General features: G+C 62.6%; 3 protein-coding genes across 6 annotated transcripts in view; all 3 read right to left on the reverse strand.

The window, feature by feature from the left end:
* Positions 1–230: 230 nt before the first annotated feature.
* DDN (dendrin) lies at positions 231–5,555 on the reverse strand. 2 transcript variants are annotated; one of them, XM_043506444.1, is made up of 3 exons: positions 5,152–5,555; positions 3,445–3,531; positions 231–2,871 (listed from the first exon to the last, which is right to left on the reverse strand). In XM_043506444.1, exons 2-3 carry the CDS (start codon positions 3,516–3,518, stop codon positions 1,017–1,019), a joined length of 1,929 nt encoding a protein of 642 aa, XP_043362379.1. In that variant the 5' UTR covers positions 3,519–3,531; positions 5,152–5,555; the 3' UTR covers positions 231–1,016. The 2 variants fall into 2 exon arrangements, with proteins under 2 accessions (XP_043362379.1, XP_038234402.1); XM_038378474.2 differs by lacking the exon at positions 5,152–5,555 and having other exon boundaries at positions 3,445–4,631.
* Positions 5,556–9,029: 3,474 nt separating this feature from the next.
* Positions 9,030–18,740, reverse strand: PRKAG1 (protein kinase AMP-activated non-catalytic subunit gamma 1). Of its 3 annotated transcripts, XM_038378496.2 has the most exons (12): positions 18,547–18,740; positions 15,563–15,611; positions 14,229–14,335; positions 13,784–13,865; positions 13,607–13,665; positions 13,258–13,303; positions 12,846–12,900; positions 12,391–12,517; positions 11,863–12,028; positions 10,976–11,013; positions 10,361–10,507; positions 9,030–9,993 (listed from the first exon to the last, which is right to left on the reverse strand). In XM_038378496.2, the coding sequence occupies exons 1-12, from the start codon at positions 18,553–18,555 to the stop codon at positions 9,889–9,891; spliced, it is 990 nt and encodes a 329-aa protein (XP_038234424.1). In that variant the 5' UTR covers positions 18,556–18,740; the 3' UTR covers positions 9,030–9,888. The 3 variants fall into 3 exon arrangements, with proteins under 3 accessions (XP_038234424.1, XP_038234426.1, XP_043362380.1); XM_038378498.2 differs by lacking the exon at positions 13,784–13,865 and having other exon boundaries at positions 18,547–18,692; XM_043506445.1 differs by lacking the exons at positions 13,784–13,865; positions 18,547–18,740 and adding an exon at positions 16,209–16,885.
* Positions 18,741–19,784: 1,044 nt separating this feature from the next.
* KMT2D (lysine methyltransferase 2D) overlaps positions 19,785–23,413 on the reverse strand; it is a 46,998-nt gene continuing 43,369 nt past the window's right edge. Inside the window, exon 55 of the mRNA XM_038378462.2 lies at positions 19,785–23,148. Coding sequence (XP_038234390.1) covers positions 23,056–23,148 — 93 coding nt within the window. The 3' untranslated portion in view covers positions 19,785–23,055. The remainder of the gene's footprint in view (positions 23,149–23,413) is intronic.

Raw genomic sequence — 23,413 nt, forward strand, 5'->3', positions numbered from 1 at the left:
ATTCTCACCCCGCCCGCCCCCCACCAGGGAGTCAGCAACCCAGTATTCTGACTTGCCTGTTTCTTGAAGGCCTTTCATCTCCAAGGAGCCCAAAGCCTCTTTCCCCAGCAAGGGCTCCACCCAGCACAGAAATGCAACCACCTCTGGGGTGGGGTGCAGCCGCTGTTTGGAGGCACAGGGAATCCCTCACCCAGCAATGGAATGCAGCCACCTCTGGGGCAGAGCCCTGCAGCTGTTTGTCAGCAAAGCTGCCCAGGAGTCCAGGCCTGGGCAGCTGCAAATAGTGAGGGGTTGGTCAGGGTATAAACTCACAGACACAGCAACAAGGCCAGGGCAGAGGCCCCCCAGGAGTTTATTTCTCTGTGGAACATTTTACAGCAAGCTCAATTCACACAGAAGAGTCTGAGATACAGACACAGAATCCTCCATTAACTGCTCCCTGCAGGGCCATATCCAGGGCAGGGTGAACGGGGCAGCTGCCCAGGGTGCAAAGCCATTGGTGGGGGGGAATGGGGTGTAAAAATGGTGAAAAAACCTGATGAGAGCATGTGCAAATATGCTTGCTCACCACAGGCCCTAAAACGCCTTGTTACAGCTCTGCCAGGGACGGGCCAGGGCCTGGAATACCGTGCCGGCTCTGACTACACAGGAGGTGTGAGAGGGAGCCCGGCGTGGGGGGCCTAGCTGGGTCTAACCCGGTGCTTCCCTTCCAGTCGGCTCCCTGCACCCCTCTGGGCTCCCAGCCCCACCCCTGGTGATGAGCCCTTCGGGGGGTCAGCCTTCTTCTCCCAAAACTAAGGGGTATTTGAGTTGCCCGGCTCAGCCATACCCCACCAAGCCACACCCTGTCAGGCCACGCCCCTCATGGACATGCCCTGCCAGGCCCCGCCCCTCCTAAACATGTGAGAAGGAGAGAGGAAGGCAGGGGCAAGGGGAGAAAAGCGCAGGGTGCATGAGCGGGGCAAGGCCCCTCCATTGCCCTCACCCCCTTCTGGACTTTGCTGCCCTGGCCCTGCTCAACTCCAACCCCCCTGGCCTCTTCCCTGGTCCTTCTGCCCTGGCCCCTGGGGGCCCCCCCAGTCAGCCGGGACGACAGTGGCATCGGAGCCGCTGCTCTCCAGGCTGCTGCTGCTGTAGGCCAGGGCGTCGTGGTGCGGGTGCCCCCTCCAAGCCATGGGGCTGCGCGGGGCCAGGCCCTCAGGCTCCTCGTCCGTGTCCGAGTCGGGCGCCGTGTGCCGGCGGATGCGGGACACGGCCTCGCGCAGGTCGCGGGCGCAGAGTGCCGGGCGCTTGGTGCAGGGCCGGGCTCGGGGACACAGGGCCTGCGGCTCTCCGCGACTGGCACCGTCCTCAGGAGCCTCCCTGCCCCAAACCGGCCCTGGCTCCATTGATGGATTGGTGCCATACCCAGGATTCTCCCTGCCGCACGGGACCCCCGGCAGCTCTTTGGGGGAAGCAGCCAGGCTGGGCAGCCCATGCACTCTGGGGACCCCCACCAGCGGCTCCGGGCTGCCAGGAAGGGCTGCTCCTGCCTGCTGGCCCCAGCACCCGGGGGTCTCTCGCTGGGCACAGGCCCCCTGCGGCTCCATCAGGCCCAGCTCGGCCATGGGGAGCCCCAAGATCCGAGCCGCCCTCTCCCCCAAGGAGCCGTCACTGGAGGAAGGGGAAGGGGACCCTGCCGCCCTCTCGGAGGTCCCAAGGTGGGATTGGCTGTCCAAGAGCAGCCTCTGGCATGGTGAGGCTGGGTCCCGGGGCGGGGGGGACCCTAGGAGCTGCACCTGCTTCCGCCCAGGGGGCGGGATGTACTCGGCACGGATCACCACGCAGGTGGCATCGATCACAAAGATGCCCCCATGGCAGCTTCGGCCTTCGGCTGTGGGGGACTGGCCAGGTGCCTTCCCCGCAGGGCGGGGAGAGGGGGGTGCCCTGCGTTCTGGTCGGCCCCTCTGCTCCCAGCCCTCCCGCTGCCCACTCCTGGCGCTGCCCGTGGAGCTGGGTGCGTAGCCAAAGCCCCAGCCGGAGGGGAGTCGCTGCCAGCCCGGGGCAGAGCTGGGCCCTGCTGCATCCCAGCCCCTGGAGCCATGGGCCCTGCCAGCCTCTCCGGATGCCCAGGGCAGAGTGTGGCTGCCACCATCTGGGCTGGACAGTGGGCAAAAGAGGGAGTCGGCCGAGCCACCCCGGGCCGTGGGTTGCACTGCGCCCTCCAGCCCCGGGCAGAAGAGTCCCGACCCAGCACGGCGCCCCAGTGAGCCTGACCCCGCGTGGTAGCTCCAGCCACCCAGGACCTCCTGGGGGAGCCTGGCCAGCCGCGGGCGGGGGCGGCCTGAGCAGGGGGTGGGCTCCGGGCTGCCTCCGGCGGGCCCCTTCCCATGGGGTGCTGCCCGGCCCCGCTTGGCAGCCGGTGGCTTGGGTGCGGCGCGGGGCCGCTTGGTGGGGAGGGTGCGGTGGGGTGCGTCGTAGGCGGGGGGTGAGACATAGGGCGGGGGCCGCGGCTCGTTCGGCTTGCGGCTGCCCTGCCCCGCCCGGAGCCGCCTCAGCATGTGGGTCTCATAGCTGGGGGGCCCGGCTGGGGATGCCCCCCCGGTGCTCCCTGCCAGCCGCCTCCTGCCCAGGATGCTGGCCCCTGCCCCCTGCCCCCTCCTCTCCAGGGGGGCTGCCCAGCCCAGGCTCCTCCTGCCCTCCGAGCCGCCCCTCGGTTTCCTCTCATTGGGGATGTCCCAGTCTCCTTGTGCCCCCTTCCCCAGCAGGGGGTTGCTGCTGGAGGGCGGCTGGGGCAGAGGAATCGTCTTGCTCCACGTGGGGTCCTGGTGCACACGGGGCCCCGGGTGCCGGGCCGGCCACAGCTCAGCCGCGAAGCGCTTCTCCAGACACCTGCAAGGCAGAGACCCGCTCAGGGCCCAGCCACCCCACCCACTGCTAAGCTGCTTGCGGGGGGTGGGGCTCAGAGGCCCCAGATAGCTCACTGTGGGGGTGTTGGAGGTCCTGCTAACTGGGGGGGCACATTAGGGTGGAACATGGAGTGACCCTGCTCCTAGCACTGCCCATCGCACGCTGGCAGACACCCCCTGGCTTTCCTGGCCCGCGGGGAGGGCAGCAGTGCCCTGGGTGCACACACACAGGGTGGGGGACAGGCAGGGGTTGCAAGGGGTTTGCTGTGTGCAGCAACTGGGGGTGACTGATGGAAATCGGGGAGCCTTGGCCAGCAGTGCGGGGGGGGGCCCTGTCGGGTTGATGCCAGGGAAAGGGGAGATGCGTCCCAGTGCTGACCCACAGCCCCTTTCTAGCCCAGCCCTGGGCTCCCCCCGTCACACAGCTCTGCTGGTGCCCCTCACTCCTGACCTGCAGCCCCCTGCTCAGGCAAGCGAGCCTAGGAAAAAGCTTTGCAAAGCGATTCCCTCCGCCCCCCCCAAGAGGAATGATCTAGTGAGACAGGCCCTGACTCACGCGTACTCCCCCGAGATGCTCCGGTAGATCCAGGGAGTGCTGGAGCCCCGTGCAGGCCAGTGCCCTGGGTCCATGGTGCTGCCGTGGCTGCAATAAGAGACCGTGTTAATCTCAACCACCAGCAGGTCCGTCTGCTTGCAGATCTGCAGGTGCCCAGTGCCCGGTGCCCCCCATGGCCCCTGGCCCCCCAGCACCGGGCAGCCCAGCATGGTCCCAGGGGACTTGCTTGTCCGGGCGTGGTGAGCTGGGCGAGCCCACGAGGTAGCGCTACGCAGAGAGGGAGCGATGGGGGCTGCCTGTGCCCACGGGCTGCTTGCGAGCTTGGGAGCGCCGCGCCAGGGCTGTGTCGGCAACATGCACCAGGAGCAGCTCTTTGTGCGGGCGGGTGAGTGCCAGCCTGCCAGCAGCCGGAACAGAGCGTGCACACGGGGAGACAGGCACGCAGCATGCACACACACACAGACACAGAGTACTTGGACCGTGCACGCTCTGAAACGCACGCAGCCCTCCAGCAGGGCCTACAGCCTGGCCCCTGCCAGGATACCTGGCATGGCCCCTCTCCCGGTGCCCTGCAGACACCCCGCTCCCCCCAGCTTCCACTGGTGCCTGGCTGGGCCTTGGGCGATGGCAGCTCCTGCAGCTGAACCCCATGAATGCTGCCCACTCCCCGACTGCTCTGCAGGACACCATGTGGTCATGGGGAGGGGCTTGTTGCTGGGGGACACCCCCTTCCCAAGTGATGCCCCAGACCCTGGGCTGCCCCCACGTACCTGCTGATGGGCACCACCTGCAAGCCCAGCTGGGCGGAGCTCAGCTCAGCCTGGGGCCCGTGGGGGGGTCATTGCTGGGTTAATGGGGATCCCTTCACCCAGCAGTGCTGGGGCCTCTGCAAGTCGATGGGCGCGTGGTACCTGCCCCCCACGACTGAAAGGGCCTCCCAGCTGCTATCTCCCCCCCCACCAAAGCTCTGCTGGTGTCATGAAACCCCCCCAGCCCTGCGGGGGAAGCGCAGAGCAAAGCTGTTTAGTGGTTAGAGCCAGGACGCCTGGGTTCTATCCCCAGCTCTGGGAGGGGCATGTGGGGCTGGGCACCAGGATGCCTCACCCGGCCAGGGCCATGGTGCTTCAGACCTGAGCCTGCCACATGGGGCATGGAGGAATGAACCCACTGAAGGGGGGGGTCAGGGCTCAGCCCCCCCAGGCTTTACACAGGGATCCCCCTTCCCCCCAAGAGATGCAGCAATCACAAAAATTACAAGGTTTGGCACAACGTGCTGCAGCCCACGCCGGCTCCGAGCGAAACCTAGCAACCAGGCGCCAGCATGGCAACGGGCCCCAGCACGGGTGGCACCAGCTCTGCCGAGAGGGGCTGGGGGGGCTCTGCCGAGGTGATATCGGGGGCCCCAACGAGTCGGGCTGGGGGCTTGTCCCTCTGGGTAGAGCAGCAGGTGGGGGGCTCTGATCTGCTCTGTCCGGGGTGTTCATTGGGGACAAGGGTCCCTGCTCAGCACTGCTGACCGGAACCCAGGAGATTGGGACGGGGTCATGGCCCCCTTAGACTCAGGGCTCCCACCCGGGCCAGAGCAGGATCTGGCCCCCAGGGCAGGGAGGTACCAGGCTGTGCCCAGTGCAAGAGACAAGCCTGGGCCCAGTTCAGATGCACCCTGTGCCCACCACTCAGCCCTGCCCCAGCAGTGCCCCCCATGACCTGGCTGCCTGTTTCCGTCGCTCGTTGGGCTCTGGGCTGGGCTGGATCGGCACCTTCGCCCCCTCCGAGCTGCGGCCCTCGGACACCGACCCCAGCTGGATTGCAGGGCCCTGGAGCCAGGACGGCAGCACTGACAGGAGCAGGCGGCTCCGGGGCCGTGTTTTTTCTCAGCCCCCCCCGTGCCCCTTGCAGCCTCCCACCCGGCAGGGAATGTGCCTCGCTCAGCACCGCCCGGGGAGGCGCCAGGGCTGGCGAAGCTTCGCCATGCAGGGGAGCTGGGGCACCGAGATGGGCGAGGACTGGGGAGGGAGATGAAAGTCCCCTACCACGTCCCTTGCCTCAAGACCCCCGTTCCCAAGAGGCCTGTTGATGACACTGCTGGGCTTGGAGCCCACTGAAGCCTGTCGACCCCACACCTGCCCCAGCCACCGGTGGGTCACAACCCCCTCCTTCCGCACTTGTCACCCCCTCCCGGCCTTCCCTGCAGCCTGCACCTGGCACTCCCAGGCCTCCCATCCTGCAGCCTGCACCTGGCACCCCGCCAGCCCCCTCCCACCCTGCACCCCCCCCGTTCCCCCCATTGCTGATCCTGATCCTCCCCAAGACAAGAGGCTGCTAGTTATGTTCAGGGGAGCTAGTTTAAGCTCCCAGCCTTGCCCATGTCCCCACTATCCCCCCCGCCCCAGGTCAGAGGAGGCTGCAGGCCAAGCCTTGAGACTGTGGTGGGGGCTGCTCAGAGGGGAAGGTGGGCAAGGCCCAGGTAGCGACAGGCCGATGCCTTCAGCGAGGTGGGGGGGTGTCCATGATGTAACGAAGCAGGACTGTTTTTAATGTTTTCTCTGAATATTGGGGGTGTGCCTCAGTTTCCCCTATGCAGTTCTTAAGTATCTAGGGGGTGGGATAAGGGTGTTTGATCCTTGCAGAGCCCTAGAGGGCAGGTGTGGGCAGGGGTCTGGACACAGAGAATGGCTGACACCCTGTTTTCTGGCCACTGATGGCCTGGGCCCTTCCCCCTGCAAGGTGAGAGCTAAAGGGTTGGAGAACAAAGGAATCAGGTGCCCTCCTGGCCCGGGAAAGGGACAAAGCCCAGAGGAGGAGGGGCTGGAGCGGGAGTCAGTTTGGGGCTGGGTGGTCAAATGCAGGGAAGCCCAAGGCTGGGGTCTAAGCTCCCTGCCCCCCCGAAGGACTTGACGGAGGGGTCCTGGTTGCACCCACAAGCTCTGTTTTAGACTGTGTTCCTATTGTCCAAAAACCTTCTGCTTCACTGGCTGGCTGAGAGTCACGGTGAATCCCAGAAAGAGGGGGGCAGGGCCCGGACTCTCCCACACTTCATGACACATGAACAAGGGATGTGGGGGGGCTAGACAGCAGCTGGGATACCCAGCCTGTGCCAGCAGGGCCCTGGGACCACGCGCAGAGCCAGGCCCGGGTCCCGGCCACTGACGAGGCTCCTGTGAGCAGAGGAACCCAGGAGTCCTGACTCCAAGAGCCATGCACTTACCTCTGGCTCGGGCTCAGAATCCAGGTGTCCTGGCGCCCAGCTCTGACCACTAGCCCATGCTCCTTTCCTCCTTACCCCTCCCCTAGCTGGCCCCTCCCTGCAGACGCTCCCAGACCCTCTGCTGTCCTGGGCTGCCTGACCACCCCTCCCGGCCCAGCGGCTCCCCGGCTGGTCTCTGAGCCAGGGGAACCAGGGAGCTGCCAGAGGCTGGCGCCTGGAGGAGGGGTCCTACAGCCCCCCCTCGCCCCCTGGCTCTTTCCAGCTCTTTTAGAAAACCCACGGGTGGAACAAACAGGGATTTACGGCTGGACAACGGCACAGGCTCAGCAGATTCCCGGCCATCCCGCCCCAGGGATGGTCACAGTGTGGGGCGGGCAGGGAAGCAACCCCCCCCGCACCACCCAAAAGCACCCAGTCACCCACTGGGTCGGGGGGGACGACCAGCAGGCCCTGCTCTTTGCTTCAGCTGGGCCAGTTCCCAGGGGTCCCTGCAAGGGATCGGGGCCCAAGCAGTGCAGGGTAGCGACTCAGGTTCGAATCCCCGTGCTGGGGGGGTGGGGGCAGGGGCGGGGGAGGAGGGAGACACCTCAGCACCGAGCACACCCCCACGGCAGCTGTTTCAGGCCCGAGTGAGGCTGATACAGGGCCCAGCCAGGAGCTGGCAGAGCCCAGGCCCCAGGCGAGTGTGCGCACAGTGCTGCCCCCTGCTGGGCAACCCACAGGGCTGGGGTAGCGGGATTGAGTGGGGGGGGGGAAGCCCAGGGCTGGGCTAGCAGGGGGCTGCGGGTCGGGAGCGAGGGGCAATAGTAGGGCTGGGTGGGGGAGCCCTGGCTGGGCTAGCAGGGGGCTGCGGGTCGGGAGCGAGGGGCAATAGCAGGGCTGGCGGGGGGAGCCCTGGCTGGGCTAGCAGGGGGCTGCGGGTCGGGATTCTGTTCTGTTCCATACAGGTTCTCATCCCACTTGATGCGCGTCAGCCCCAACGGATCTGCAGAGTTCGCAGGTCCCCCCGGCTCTCCCTCACCCCAGACGCCTGGGGCCCAGCATGAACTGTTCCTCCCAGGCCGGGGGTTCGAACCCTCGGCTCGTTTCTGCTGCTCTGCTCCGGCCTGTCTTGCGCTGACCCCCCGCAGCGACTGGGCCCAGCGCCAAGCCGAGCAGGAGAACCCCCGCCCCTGCCTGACCTACGATGCTCCCACTAACACACCCCAGAATGATACTCCCCTTTTCCCAGCTCCACCACCTTGTTGGCTTATGCGGTTTGTGGTTCACGTTGAGCCTAGCTCCTTTCCGGCCGTGGTACCTCCGCGCCAGTTTGCCCGTGTGTAGCTACACTTTCCATTTTTCCTTCCCAAGGGATGTACTTTGCACTTGTCTTCACTGAACTTCATTGTGTGGAAGGTCATTTTGGATTCAAATCCTGCTCTCCAAAGTGCTTGCAACCTTGCCCAGCTTGGGGCCAGCGTTGTCACGGAGTCCCCGGGCGATGCTCTGGAGCTGCTCCCTACGAAGCCAGGCAGGACTCTGGGGAAGTCTCCTCTCCGTGAGCAGCCTGTCTGCAGGACACACAGCTCACCCGGCTCCCCCCTTCCTGGGTCTGACCTCGGAGCATCCAGCATCCTCTGCCCCTCCGTGTGCTTCCCAAAGCGAGTCCACCCAGGCGGGGTCCTGGGGAAGCCAGAGGGTCCTGCCCCCCAACTCCGCAGTCAGACGTGACTCTCAGCCAGCCAGGAAAACAGAAGATTTATTAGATGACAGGAACATGGTCTAACACAGAGCTTGTAGGTGCAGAGAACAGGACCCCTCAGCTGGGTCTATTTTGGGGGGCAGGGAGCCAGACAACCCCATCTGCACTTCACTCCATGTCCCCAGCCAGGCCCAAACAAACTCTCTCCAGCCCCCCCCTCCTCTGGGCTTTGTCCCTTTCCCAGGCCAGGAGGTCACCGGATTCCTTTGTTCTCCGACCCTTTAGCTCTCACCTTGCAGGAGGAAGGGCCCAGGCCATCAGCTGCCAGGAAACAGGGTGTCGGCCATTCTCTGTGTCCAGACCCCTGCCCACACCTGCCCTCTAGGGCTCTGCCACGATCATACACCCTTATCCCAGCCCCTAGATACTTAAGAACTGCCATGGGGAAACTGAGGCACCCCCACACTATTCAGAGGAAACATTAAGAACAGTCCCGCTTCGTCACAGTGCTTGCAAGCCTGCCCAGAGAATCCTCTGCCCCATCACCCATATCATTAATGAAAACATTGACGAGCAGCAGCCCCAGGAGCGAGCCCTGTGGGACCCTGCGAGAGACGCCCTCAAGTTTCACAGCAGCACCTTGCTAACGACTCAGAGTCTGATCCATCAACCACTTACGCAGCCACCTAAGAGTAGCGTCATCTAGACACATGGCCGGGTTTTTATTACAGACTTACAATAACCGAGCAGCGATGGGTGCAGATACTGTGGGGGTGGGGTCCCAGGCAGAAGCCCCTGGGAATCTCCTCACCCCCACATCCCAACAGCCACCAGCCCAGACTCTGACTAAAGACGGGTTCCCACCCTGAGCCAGCGAGAGGACGAGTGAGCGAGGCCCCTGCCCCAGGCCGGGGCTCCAGCGACAGGCTTCAAAAAAGCTGCTCAGTAAAAAAAAAGAGTCTGGACTTTCTTAAGGGAAGGGGGAAATCACTGGGGAACAGGGGGAGGGTAGTTTCAGATGCGCGGGGGCAGGGCTGTGTGGTGTTGCAGGGCAGGAGCTGGTTGAGATCTGACCCCCGGGGGCAGAGGGGGATGAAATAAGGAAACTGTTCCAGCCCCCAGGGGGGAGGGGCACAGAAATGGGAACAGGTCCAGCACCGTGGGGCAGCTGATCACACAGGGCTTCCCTGGCCATTTCAGGAGGGGCTGGCAGCACCAGTGCAGGGTGCCCAGCTAGGATCTCCCCGGCCAAGTGATGCCCAACACATGGTGTTGATGCACTGGTAGGGCCTGGGGGCCCAGCCCTGCCCTGTGGATGGAGCAGCCCAGCCTGCCCGGGAGAACTGGGTGGGTTTATTGCTGGCTTTTGGCTGGCGTGCAGCCCCCCCCATCCCGCCTGCTTGGGGGGCTGTGGCTCGGGAGGCGTGATGCTGGTGGAGCAGTGGCAGGGCCAGTGGGTGATGGGGGGCCGGGGGGGCCTGGCATCCATGGTCCCTGTCCCTCAGCGCCCCACCGCGGCGACAGTCTCAGAGCAGGCAGCAGGGCGCCCCCCTCAGGGCTGGGGCCCGCCCGGGAGCACCAGCGCCTGCAGGATGTCAGAGAGGGAGACGATGCCCTTCACCACTTCATTCTCGTCCACCACCACCAGCCTGTGGACCTACAGCAGACAGACAGACTGCGGTCAGCCAGGGGCCCTGCAGTCCAAGGGAGCTCGGTCCCCCCAGCACCGACACTGGGGAAACAGGGGGAGGCAGAGCCATGGGCAGGGTGGCTAATGCCAATGCCCGGGGGGGCCAAGCTGACTGAGAGGGAGGAGTCGTCCCTGCCCCTGGTCTCCCATCCAAATCCCTGGGTTGGGTTGTGTCCCTCCCCAGGGGTCTACAGGAAGGGTCACGTAGGGCATGGGGGGGCCATGGTAGGCTCCGGAAGGGCATGGGGGCTAGGAAGGGCTCCGCAGGGCATGGGGGGGCCGTGGGGGCTAAGAGGGGCCCTGGGGTAGGAAGGGCCGCACAGGGGGAGATTACCTCGGCCTCCACCAGGCGGTTGATGATGGTCTCCAGGGTCTCGTGTTTGTAGCACGTGAGCACCCCCTCGAAGTACTGCGAGCGATGCTGCAGGGCCTGCGTCACCGTCACGTCCAGGTTGTTGTACATCTTCTCGGCCGCCAGGTTCTGGGGACGGGGGGGCGAACGGGTGAGCTGCACTCGCTGGCCCCAGAGCAAACCCCGCCTGCGGCTCTCACTCCACCCCACAGCAACCTGCCCCCCAGTGGGGGGCTAAACTCGGCCATGCCCAGCAGCGACAGCCACCCACGGGCAACAACTCAGGGGGTGTCTGTGTGTGACTCCCATGTGCCAAGTGGGGGGAGCACCAAGTCCCACCAGCCGATGCAGGCACCCCCCCGTCCCACTCCCCAGTGCCACCAGCCAGCACAGGTACCCCCCATCCCATCAGCTCCCTCTCCCAGTCCCATCAGCCAGTGCAGGTACCCCCCATCCCACCAGCTCCCCCCCGAGTCCCACCAGCCCCATGCCCAATCCCACCAGCCAGCACAGGTACCCCACATCCCACCAGCTCCCAACCCCAGTCCCACCAGCTCCCCCAGGTACACCCCGCTCTGCATTGGGGATGGTACTTACAATGACGTCAAACTTGGAGTAAATGTCCACGACCCGACCTGAGACAGAGGAGGGGAGGGGCTGTTGAGACAGGGACAGGGCCTGGCCCCCTCCCTGCCCCATCGGCCCCCTCCCTCCCCCAAGGGGGCTGCTAGGTGGGAATCAAACCCCCGCAGCTGGCTGACGCTGAGATTCCAGCCCTGCAGGGCCCTCTGGGGGCCTGGCCTCGTCATGGGAGCTCAGAACTGGTGGGATACGGGGCCAGGGGAGGACGGGGGGGCTGGTATTGGTTCCATCCAGGGGGGGTGACTGACAATGCAGGGGTGGTGAAGGGCATCATCTCCCTCTCTGACATCCAATTCTTGTGTTTTACCTCCCCCATGCTGCCTGGCAGCTCCCAGGACCCAGGGGATTCTCAGGGGTCCCAGACTGCACTCCATGAACTTGAGGGTCCATCAATTCACTTCCTGACAGGGCTACGGAGGGGCCGGTAGGAGAGGGAGAGCCGAGCGTGGGAGAGAGATGCAGGGAGCACGGGAAAAAGGCGGCCCCCGGCCCAGCGTGGTGTCTGGGTAAGCTGGGGACATGTATGGGGCTTAGCTGGGAGCCCTGGTTTGCAGGCACAGCTCGGGATTGGCGTATTCCTATCCAGCGCACTGCCCCGGGGTGGGGTGGGGGGTCTGGCTCTGCACAGGGGGGTCTCAGCTTGGCATGGCCCCCCGGGGGAGGGGAGCTCGCAGGCAGTCTAGTCCAGACCAGTGTGCACAGGAATGAGCCGCCTCCAGAGTGGGGGGCGAGCAGGCTCCTGCCAGAGGGGGCATGGGGGAGATACAGAGACTGCGGGCTCAAGGGGGCAGCTGGCCCTGAGCTGGGACACGCCATGTTCTTCCCCCCCAGCCCCTCCTCACCTGACTCGTCCACCACGGGCAGGGCGGAGACACGGTGCTGCACGAAGATGCCCAGGGCCACGTAGAGCGGCGTGTTGGCGCGCACCAGGGCTATGTTGGCGTAAGTGCCGATCTTCAGCTGCTCCAGGGTTTTGCCCATGAATTCCGGCTTTGGGACCTCCGCTATCTACAGGGAATACGGAAGGAGGGGGTGTCATGTGCCACCAGCCCAGCCTGTTGGGGGTGCTGGGGAGCCCCTGCAGCCAGAGGAGAGTAACACAAACCACCTTCTCAGCCCGACGGCAGGGGCTGAGCGCTGCCACCACAGTCTAAGCAGGGGAAATGCAGCTGTTCCTTGGCGCCGGGTGGGGGCATCCAGCTGGCATCCACGTGGTAGCCTGGGTGAGGCGTGATCACGCTGGGGGCCAGCTGGACAGGGCAGGCGCCCGAGCCAGGGCAACAATTGAGCAGGGGACACCGCCCCCGCCCCGAGTCCTGCACGGGGCAGCGGGCAGAGCGTCAGCAAGGGCCCCGGTGCGCAGGACTTACGAAGAGCTTGAGGAACTTGAGGATGCGTTTGTGCGTGAGGATGTAGAGCGTGTTCCCGGAGTCCGGGTCGATGACGGGCAGCCGGTGGATCTTGTTCCGGATCAGCGAGGAGACGGCATCGAAGAGGCTGCGAGGCAGAAGGAGGCAGGGTAGACAGGTGCCCTGAGTATGGGTAGAGCCCCCCGGACTCCTTTGTTCTCCTCCCAGCGAGCGTGGGGAAGGCCAGTGGCTAGTGCAGAGCTCCTGGGCTTGCTAGGCCAGCAGTGGATGGCAGCCTGTAGCCCCAGAGCCTGTGACCATTGTACGGGGACCAGCCCCCCATGGGGTCTTAGGCCAGGCCTGGGCTGTCAGGCACTAGGGCAATGCACATAAATAATCCATCCCCCACCTCCCCCTTTCCCAGAGGGCATGGGGAGCCCTCAGCCCCCCAGTGGGGCCAGCAACCAAGGTCTTACCTGGCACTGGGGGAGATGCAGACCAGTGGCTTGAAGGAGTCTTGCAGATAGACCTCTGTGGGGGAGAGGAGACGTGCTCAGCGAGACACTGAGCTGGGGCCGCAGCGCAGGTGGGGTCCCAGCCAAGGGCAGGGGGCATGTGGGGAGGATTCATGAGAGGTGGGGCAGGCACGTGAGCCTGAGGCAGCTTTCAGCTCTGGTTGGAAACAGACCAGCTCTGCCCTTGGCACAGGGGGTTCTGCAGCGCCCAGGGGATCCCAGCCCCCCACCCATGGCACAGTGCTCCTCAGCTCCCCCTTCGGTCCCACCCCCCGGCACCACAGCACCTCCCCACACAGTGCTCCCCCCTCCTTCATCCTCACCCCTGAAACACCCTGCTCCCTTACCTCTCAAACACCCCGCCCCCCCTTACCTCGCCACGTTTCGATTTTATGCTCCTCCAGCTCGTAGATTTGAACCTAGACGCAGGGGGGAGGGGAGTTAGCCTCAGTCATCTCGGCCATCGGCCCGAGCGCGGCTTGGGGGCTGTGTCGGGGGGGGGGCAGGCGCAGTCCCCAGCGCTAACAGGCCCAGCGGGGCCAGACGCCCAGGAACGAGGGGCATGACCCTGTTGGTGGTGGGGCCATTGCTGGGGGCTCGGTTATAACCCTCAGCCCCACAGGAACAAACCTGGCAGGGGCAGGGGCCGGGGCCCGCGTAGCCCCACGGAGCTGGGGTGGGTACCCATCCCTGGCACCAGGGCAGGGGGGGCCCATCCTTACCATGGCCGACTTGTAGTAGCGATGGAGGATGTTGATGAAGTCAGTGATGGTCAGCATCCCTGGAGGGAAGAGAGCAAGTGAGTGGGGCAAGAAGCCTCTGGGCAGCCCGGTCGCCATGGCCCTTCTGGCCCCCAGAGCAGCCTTCCCCCCCGGCCCCAAGCCGTGGCCCAGACTTACCCACAAAGCTTTGCTTCTTGCTGTCCCAGAGTGGGGCGGCCCGCACGCCATTGGTGACCAGCGCAAAGAAGGCTTTCTTCACCTGCAGCCCAACGCAGACGCACGTCAGACTGGGGGGATGGGGGGCAGTGCCTGTCACAGCTCCTGGGAGGTGGGGGAGGGCTGGAGGGGGGCAGTGCCTCTCAGAGATCCTGCGGGGGTCGGGCAGGATGGCCTGTCAGAGGTCGTGGGGCAACCTGTGCAGCCAGGGGGCTGGAGCAGACAGGACTGGGGTTCATGCCCAGGGAAGCTTGTCTCAGGGCCGCCTGCCCTCTGGGGTAAGCCCACCTGTGCCATGGGGGTCCCACCTGGGGTGTGGGCACACACGTAGCCATCGCCAGTCTTCCCACCGTCTAGGTGTGCACCCAGCACCCAGCCCTGCTTGCTGCCCCCGCAGAGCACCCACCTGCAGGGAGGTGTCGAAGACGACCAACTTGGAGCTGGTGGGGATCAGGTCGTAGCAGCGATGGGACTTCATGAAGCAGGAGTACACCCCGCTGCCAGTCTCCACGTCTGCGAGAAGAAGGCGCAGTTAGGGGGCTGGGCGAGGGGAGTGCAGGGGCCTGCTCCGGCAGTGAGACTGGGCAGGAAGTTTCAGAGTAGCAGCCGTGTTAGTCTGTATTCGCAAAAAGAAAAGAAGGACTTGTGGCACCTTAGAGACTAACAAATTTATTTGAGCATAAGCTTTCGTGAGCTACAGCTCACTTCATCGGATGCATTTGGTGGAAAAAAAACCAAATGCATCTGATGAAGTGAGCTGTAGCTCACGAAAGCTTATGCTCTAATAAATTTGTTAGTCTCTAAGGTGCCACAAGTCCTCCTTTTCTTTTTGGGCAGGAAGTGGGCATGCTGTGCCCTGGGGGTGTGTGTGTGACGTAGGGAGCGGAGTTGACCTAGGAATGTGGCAGGGGAGTTTCACTGGGGATGGGAGACCTGAGAGCCTGTAACCTGAGCCGGGGGAGGGGAGGGGGGAGGTAACACCTCTGCCCGGGGAAACTGGACAAAGGCCAGAGGAGAGAGCCTGCTGGGGGGGGTTGGTTTCATTTTGCTGCTGGAACGCAGGGAACCCCAAGGCTGGGGTCTAAGCTCCCTGCCCCCCAAAAGGACTTGACTGAGGGGTCCTGCTTGTACCCTAGCTCTGTTTTAGACTGTGTTCCTATTGTCCAATAAACCTTCCGTTTTACTGGCTGGCTCAGAGTCACAGTGAATCCCAGGAAGAGGGGGGCAGGGCCCGGACTCCCCCACACACCGAGACAAGGGGGAAGAGCTGTGAGTGCAGAGGGGAAGGTCTGGGGGGTCAAGGGGGTCCTGCACCAAGGAGCAGCTCTTGCTCTCAGTCAGGGAGCAGGCCCCCCTCCACTGCATGGCCCCTGCACCCCGTGCCTAGCCCAGGCTCCCCCAGCCTGCCTGGGCGCTCGCTCCCCCCAGCTGGGGGCTGTGTGCAGCGGGATGGGCCCAATGGGAGACAGTCCTGCGGAGAGCGACAGACCCGCCTCAGGAGATGGGAGGACAGGCTGAAAACCCAGGGGAAGAGGAGTCTGGAGGGCTGAGAACAGTCTCATGGCTGGCAGAGGAGGGTGATAAATCGTTCTCCATCCCCGGAGGCCGGACAAACCCCTTGCCCACACTGCGAGGTCTAGCTGATCTAGCCAACACAGCGCAGGGGACCGGACCAGACACGCCCATCTGGTCTGAGTCCCTGTATGGTCAGATGCCCCCCTTCCCTGGCCCAGCCCTCACCTTCGGGTGCCAGGGGGCATTTCTCGGCAACGCTCTCAGGAACCGGGTCCTGCAGACAGACAGAAATCAGAGACTCCCCAGTGACCCACAGTGCTGTGCCCCCCACCCTGAGATGAGACCCTCCCCCAGAGCAGAGCAGAGCAGCTGCTGGGAAGGGGAGAAGCAGTGGGGGACACTGGAAATAAGATGGGTCGCACTCCCACCCCATAACAAGGACTCATTGCTTTGGGAAAGGAACTTGGCAGCCCTGCTGCTGCAGGCAACCCCCCTCCCCACAACACACAGCGGGCACCCCCCCACACGCAGCCCTACTCCTGCAGCACCCTAAAAAACCTCTTTAAGAAATCATTTTTAAAGTCCCCCCCGCCCCACACACAGCTGCACTGTGCCCCTCTCTCTGTGCTGTGCCCGGGGCTACCCGCCCCACTCAGGGCATGAAGAGCACGAGGCATGGCAGCGAGTTTCCTTCCCCTGCCCATTCCCAGGGGAAATCCCACTCCACCCAGACAGTGCCCCTTTAACCTCCTGCCGGCCCCAGCAGCGATTCCTGGGCCCAGCTGAATAGGGAAGTGACTTGCCCACACAGCGAGGCAGAGCCAGGTGAGAAAAGAACCCAGGAGTCCCGGCTCCCAGCCTCTGCTCCAACCTGCTCCTTCTCTAGAGCAAATCCTTAGCTCCCGGAGCTGAGCAGCGCTGGGTTTCAAGGTGGGAGAGCTGGGGGAGGGGGTGTCTGGGGCCATAATGCCCGTCAGGCTGCAAGGTGCCTCAGCCAGGGAGCTGCTGAGAGGAAGAGAAAGCCAAGCCGCACTTTTCACTTTCCTTTTCAGAAAGGGAACCTGGCTCCGGCCCAGGGCTGGCAGGGCTCTCGAGGAAGCTCCGGCTGGTACAAGGGAGAACCTCTTCTCCTTCATCTCAACTGGTCTCAGGGCGCTTTGCTAACTGCACCCAGGAACCACTTCTCATGCCTCCGACAGGCAGCCACCTCTGCGGCAGAGCCCGGCAGCTGGTTACTGCGCGCAGCAACGTGGCCCCAGGGCTTGGGACAGGGAGGGAGAATCCTGCCCCCAATTCAGAAAGAGAAGGGACGATGGAGGGGGCAGGAGGCCCCAGGTGGGATGCGCCCAGCACACAAGCCTAGCACCTTGACAGCCCCCGGTGGCCGCACCCTGGCAACGGTGCCCCGTCAGATGAACCGTTGCTGCGGAGGGAACCCAAGAGCCGGCCGGCCAAGGCATGGGGCCAGTCCCGGATCCAGCCGCATCTCAGCATGGAGACTACGGAGGCTTTCGGCACAGGGACATTTCTCCAGCAGGCACCATACTGGGTCCCCCAGCTCATCCCACCATGGCCACTGCCACACGGACAGGACTTAGACCAGACTTGGCACCCCAACCACAATCTCGCTAAACCCCCTAGGGACGATCGCCTGGCTGGGGATCAGCCATCAGCTCAGGCTGACCGCAGATTCCCTGACAGACCCAACCCGAGGGCTCTGTCCCTTTAAGCCGGGCCCTGCACCAGCCTGCCTGAAACATTGACAGCACTGGCCCACGGGCGCTCCCCAGCACCCAGATTCAGCAACACGCCCCCAGCCTCTCTGCTGCAGCGGTGTGTGGCCGCGGGGCGCATGGGGAAGCCTTGCTTGGCCAGTTACAAGGTGCTCCCCCAGCACATCCCAGGGCACAGGACTGCCCCATGCAGCCAGGTCCATGCCTGGAGCCAAGCAGCGGGGCTGGGATGTGCATTAAGGAATGGGAAGCAAATCCTACCCAGCCCTCTGGCCTCCAACCTCCACTGGCTGCCCTGGGCGGGGATTTTAACCCCTAGGGCGCACACACAGCAGGTGGGCAGGGACCTCAGCCCTGCAGAGCCCTGAACGCTATTTCCAGGCCAGGAGCCCCCCAGAGCCTGGCAGACCCCTCCCCGGGCTGCAGGCATGCATCACTGTCTCAGCTGGGGCACCGAGGGAGCTGGCCGGGGACACACCAGAGTCCCCAGCCCGGGGCTCGGCTCAACAAAGGACCAGAAGGAGGTAATGAGGGATCTGGGCGCAAGCGGGGCTGGGCACGGAGCTCACAAACGCGGGGCACGGGGCACCCTCCAGAAGAGCAGCTCCCCGCCTGCGCACAGCCCCACGGCGCCACTCGCTTCACTGGCCCGGCTGCCTAGGGGAATCCATGCCTGGCCGTGGGTCGGGGCTCTAGCCCCAGAGAGGGGCCCCCCAGCCCCTTGGCGGGGCCACGCACCGGCGGGGGACGCAGGCAGGCAGGGCTGGAGACGGGCGAGAGAGAGAGCTCACAGGACAGACACAAGAAAAGGGCTTTGGGCCCACGGCTCAGGAGCCGGGAGGGGAGGCGGCAGGCCAGGCCAGCGGGCAGCCAGCGGGGCACAGACGAGGCCCTGCTCACCGGCCGCCTCCACGGGGAAAACGATCTCGGGGGACCGGGCCCCGGGCCGGCCTGGCTCGCCCAGGGGTTGCCGAGGGGGGAAGTGCCGTAGCCCCAGGACCACTGCGCCAGGCGCTGCCACTCGCCCCGGCCCAGGGCCCTCGGACCTTTCGCTCTCGGCCCCTGGCCCCGGGCATGGGGGGCCAGGGCTCGGGCGTGGGGGGCCAGGGCTAGGCAGGACATGGGGCCCCTGGGGGCCGGGCAGGGACCCAGAGCAGGGGGGGTCACCGGGGGGGTCGGGTCTGCTCCCCCCAGGGGCCGCGTGGGGGAGGGGACGTGCTGGGGGGGCCGGGGGGTCTCTGCTCCAGGGCCCCTCCCAGGATAGGGGATCCCGCAGCCCCCCCACTGCAGGGGGAGTCCATGGGGGGTGACGCACCACCCGAAGGGACCAGTCTCGGGGGCCCCCCCGGGGGGGCCCGATCCGGGGGGCCCGATCCGGGTGCCGGGACGGGGCCCGATCCGGGGGGCTCCCCACGCGGACCGACCGGGGACGCCGCTCCGGGCCCCCCCCTTTCCTGGGGCTGGCCGGGCTCTTACCGCCTCCATGGCCGCCGCTCGTCTCGCTCCCGCCGGGCACCCGGGGGCAGCAGCGGGCGGGGCCGGGGCCGCTTCACTTCCGCCCGGATCTACTTCAGCCGCTTCCGCCAGCAGAGGTCACGTGACCGGAAGGAGAGGCGGGAAGAAACCGGCGGATAAAATGACCCCTGAACTCGGTGACCTTTGACCCCCACGGAGCCTGGCCCTCCCTGCCCTTAATTATAAGGGGACGGGGGCACAAAGTAGGCCCGGGGGGGCATAGGGGTGGAGGGGGTCACAGACTAGGCCTGGGGGGGCATAACAGTGCGGGGGTCACAGACTCGGCCCTGGGGGGCACAAGCTGGGCACGGGGGGGCCCAGGCTAGGGCAGGTTTCCACACTCGTTCTCTCAGTCCCACTCTCACCCGAGGGAAGGACGCGCTTTGCCCCCCCCCCGGGCCTGGCAAACCCTCTACCCCCAGATCTCCCCGCAGCCCCAAGGGCACCAGGCTCCCAGCACCTCGCTGTGGCTAGAGTAGGAAACACCAAAGCAGAGTTAGGGGCTGGAAGCTCTTCAAGGCAGGAGCCAGCCATGAGCTTGAGGGCATGGCCCTGGGGCAAAGTTATCCCCTAATTGCCCAGGGGGGGTGTTTCTTGCACCGTCCTTTGAAGCAGCTGGTGCTGATATGCAGCAGAGGTAGGGCTGGGACCTGTCCAAGTTTTCCACCCATAGTCCTGTTTTTTAGGTAACTGGCCTGAGAATTCAGGGTGCTTAGTGCACGTGGGCAGCTGTCCCAGTTTATGGGCTCAAGATCATCCCCCATGTCCTAGGTTTTCATACTTCAGAAGGGGCAACCCCAGGTAGAGGACAGAACCTGGGCTGGAAGGAGGCACTGATCCAATCCCCTACAACTATGCCTATAGAGGGGAGCCTCAGCAGCCTTATGTCACTGATTGGGAAATGTGTGTGTGGCCACCCTTCAATCATAGCAGCAGGGAAGGGGCAACCTCACACCACCCAGCTCTGGTCAAAGTGCTCCTCTTTAAAACCTGGGGGGAGTAATGGCCCTTTGGCCCCAGCTCTGGCACCCATGCACCACTGGAGCACAGTGACTGTCTCCTACAAAATCTTTTCCCAGGGGACGCTGTCAGGAGCATGAGCTGGGGACTTGAGCTGCATTTAAATGGGGGGAGGGGGGAAGAAGAGGGAGAATGTGGAGGAACAACAACAACAAAAAACCACAGGGGGAAGTCCAAGATCACCCAGTATTTAAAATGCACTTTTATTTTTTTTCCTTTAAAAACAAACTCAGAGAAGCAAAATTTGAAACTCACTCTTTGCCTCTTTAAACATAAATTATATACATTTCAAAATTATATCCAATACAAAACATGCCACATACAAGTTCATTTTTTTGTTTTTCTTAAAAAAGGAATAATTTTATTTTTTCCATTCTTTTCTTTGTTACGAAGGACCACCTCGCTGTACAGGGTACACACAAAAAATAAAACCCCAAAACACACAGGAAGATTCCTCACAGAGTCCACGCTTGCCATAGTTTTATTTTAAACTTTATTTTTTTTTAAAAAAACCCAACAAAATAATAAATGGTTATTTCAGGGTCATAAAAGGTAAAACTTAAAAGATAATATCTGCAACTGTAAACAAACAGAAGTATTGGACAAGGCTTTGAATGCAATTTTACAAGCAGAGAACTTTTAAAAAAAAAATCAAATGTCAGCTCTGGGACTGGATTATAGTTTATATAAAAATTAAAAACTGTATAGGTTTTCCCCCCTCCCCAGCTAAAAACTACAGGACTATTTTATACTCTAACCATAGTCTAAAAAGTCATACAACCTGCTATATTCTGTTATTTTCTTTACTCTTTCCCAGCTTTGTTTTTTTGTAGTAATTTTTTAAATTTTTATTTTATACACTTTACAGCCTTCCAAGTTAATGGAAAAAAACAAAACAAAAGTTATACTGGCTTTTTCTCTCTCACACATCTTTATTTTAAAATAACATCCAGTGGTTTTATTATTGGTAAAAACGGTGTTTTCTCTACACAGCTCCCATTTTATTTACAGGGTTAAATTTAAATTCTGTGGATAGTTTTTATTTCATTGTCCCCTGCCCTCGCCCCAAGTTTTAACATTTCATTTGAAACCTTTTGCAGCTTTGAATACTTGCAGAAGCAGCTTTTTAAAAACGCGACCGTTCTTCTCTCTCACTCAAAATCTTTTGATTTAAAAACATAAAATGCCCCTGGGGCCCCCTCCCCCAGATTTCACTCCCCCCAAAATAATCTCACTTCATTTCATTCCCTCTCCCGCCCCAGGAGAGGAAGGAAGTTTAATACAAAAAAGAGACCCCTCCTCAGCTGAGCCAGGCAGCTGTGGCATGGGAGAGCACTGCAGGAGTTTGTTTCTGCTTCTTTCCTCACAACTGTGCTATTCCCTGTGCCATCCCCGAGGGGGTGGGGTGTCATGCCTTTGTGCGTTAAGAGATGTCAAACTATACAGTTTAATGGAAAGGGGCAGCGAGAGCAGGACCTCCTGCCCCATCTGGTTTACAGCAGACTTAGAAGGTCCCTCCCGGATGAGCATTCAACCGTCAGCAATAGGGTGCTGTGGCAGGGGGAGGTTGGAGGGCGAGACGTGGTGCCCGGTTTATAATGTCACCAATCTTCTCCCTTCCCTGGGAAGCCCACACCTGGCAGGAGGCTCCTGGACCCCATCACATATGGGGTTTCTATTTAACAATGAAGATGAGCAGGGAGTGGGGAGGATGTTTGCTCCCCCTGGTTGAGTTATGGAACATGCCCCCCCCTTTCCCCCCAAGATCTCCCCTCCCGCACAGTCCAAAATCTCAGCCAAGCAGAGCACAGAAGAGAGCCCCCCAAGATTCTAATATATACAAGCTAAGGTATAAATAGATAAATACCCCCCATACCATGCCGACATTACAGACCCAGACAGCCTCCTCAGGCCAGCCTGGAGCAGCAGTTCTCCTAGTGAAAGGGGAGCTGGTTAGTGGGGGAGCGGAGTGGCTGAGGCAGGGCCCAGAGCTGACCTTGGCCCCCTACCCCACCTCCAGACTCAGAAGTATGGCAGCAGCAGTCAACTCTCAGCCTGAAACCAGGCTCCACATGGAGCTCAGCTCCTCAAGCCCCAGGGGCTTGAACGAACGCCTGGTCTCCCCGACATGCTGGGCTCAGTGTCCAGCAGTGGCGCTCGGGAGCTGCTTGCGCCAGGCTGGGAAGGTGGGTGGAAGCAAGGCCAGGGTCTTGGCACATTCTAATTCAAGCCCCGAACCCCCACCACTCCTGGGCTCTGCCTCTGGGCTGGCAGCAGAGTGCCCAGCTTTGTGCATGGTGGGGGAGTCGCCAGGAACACACCTGTGCACCTAACTGGGCAGGCCCCACAGGTGGGGGGAAGGGATCCTGGGATATTTTATGCTCTCTCTCCTTCCAGGCAGAACCAGGTCAGAGCTCAAGGCAACAATCTCCCTCTGCCCCAGGCTCCCCCCACGGCCACTAGTTCTCATTCAGAACGAGGAAGGTTGCGTGTGGTCAGTCTTGGAGGGAGGGTCACATTGAAAACAGCAGAATCTAACACTTAAAATGAGGTAGGTTTGGGTGCAGAGGCTCCTTGCGTCCATCAGGGGTGGGGAGCCCTTTTCTGCACGCGGCTCTCCCCAGCTCTGCTCCAGCAGCGGGTGCCTCCTTCACATGCTCATGGTGCTTTTGTTGATGGAACAAGAAATAAACCGAAGCCCAAGTGAGCTCTGTCTGTCTCCAGAGAGCCGGGCTGGGAGGTTTGGGATTGTCAAGCTCAAGGAGTCTCTTTGTTACCTTGGTAAGTTAGCGAGCAAATATTATTAGGTTTTTTTTGTGTTTTTTTTTGTTTTTGTTTTTAAACAAACAGACTGGATCTGAGCTCCCCGTGGGTCCGATACCTCGGCCGCCCCGCCCCGGACTCTGAGCTGGAGCACCCCGATCACCCCGCATCCATCCAGTTATTTACAGTGAGCAAGGCGGACAGGGCAGGTTTTGTTGGTGCCACAGGCCCTGCCCTCCTCACAAAACAAAACAAAGAAAACCCTGAGTTGCCAGTTCATCAGTTCCACTCATGGCGCTGTGGCCACCCACCCGGGGAGAGCAGCGCCCTGCCAGCAGAGGCCCAGGGCCGAGGCGCGCAGGGCTGGAGTGGCTAGGGAGAGAACCGAGGTCCCTGGTCTTTTCGATTCGCCCTCCCTGTGGAGGTTAGGCGGGCAGCATCCGATGGGTGTGAGCAAGGACGGGCGCCCTCTGGAGCCACCTCGCCTTTGGAATCGAAAGTGGCCCCGGCTGACCCACCTGCACCAACCTCACTTCCTGGGTTCCAGATGGGGACGTTTCCCCTGCACCATCTCTGTGTCCCCCGCCCCCAGCATGGCAAAGGGGGAGGAGAACCTGCAGCAGGGGCCTCCTTCAGCAGGCTCTGCTGTGCCCCCGGGGCTGCCTGCGACTGGTGGCCCCATGGTGGCTAGTTCATCCATTTCCTGCAGTTCCAGGCTCCGCAGTGGCAGGGGATCTTATGCTGATCGTCTTCAAAGTCAAACTGGTAGTCGTAGGTCAGCTGGAGGCAAGAGGGGCAGAGAGTCACACAGCCAGCAATGCCCTAGCAGATCGGCAGCAGTCACGCCACCAGCTGCCGAGCCGCACCATGCCTGCCCCCTCCTGGCCCTGTGCATCCCCGCCCCGCCCCAACATGCGGGGGGAGGAGAGGGGCCCTGGTGTGTGTGTGAGTGAGTGAGACACCCCCCCCCACCTGCTGGGCAAATGCTGTTAAGGGGGGCCCCACCCGCTGCGCCAAGCTCCCTGAGCCAGGAGGCAGCACTAAC

Source organism: Dermochelys coriacea, chromosome 20 (genome assembly GCF_009764565.3).
Source record: "Dermochelys coriacea isolate rDerCor1 chromosome 20, rDerCor1.pri.v4, whole genome shotgun sequence".
Taxonomy (NCBI): Eukaryota; Metazoa; Chordata; order Testudines; family Dermochelyidae; genus Dermochelys; species Dermochelys coriacea.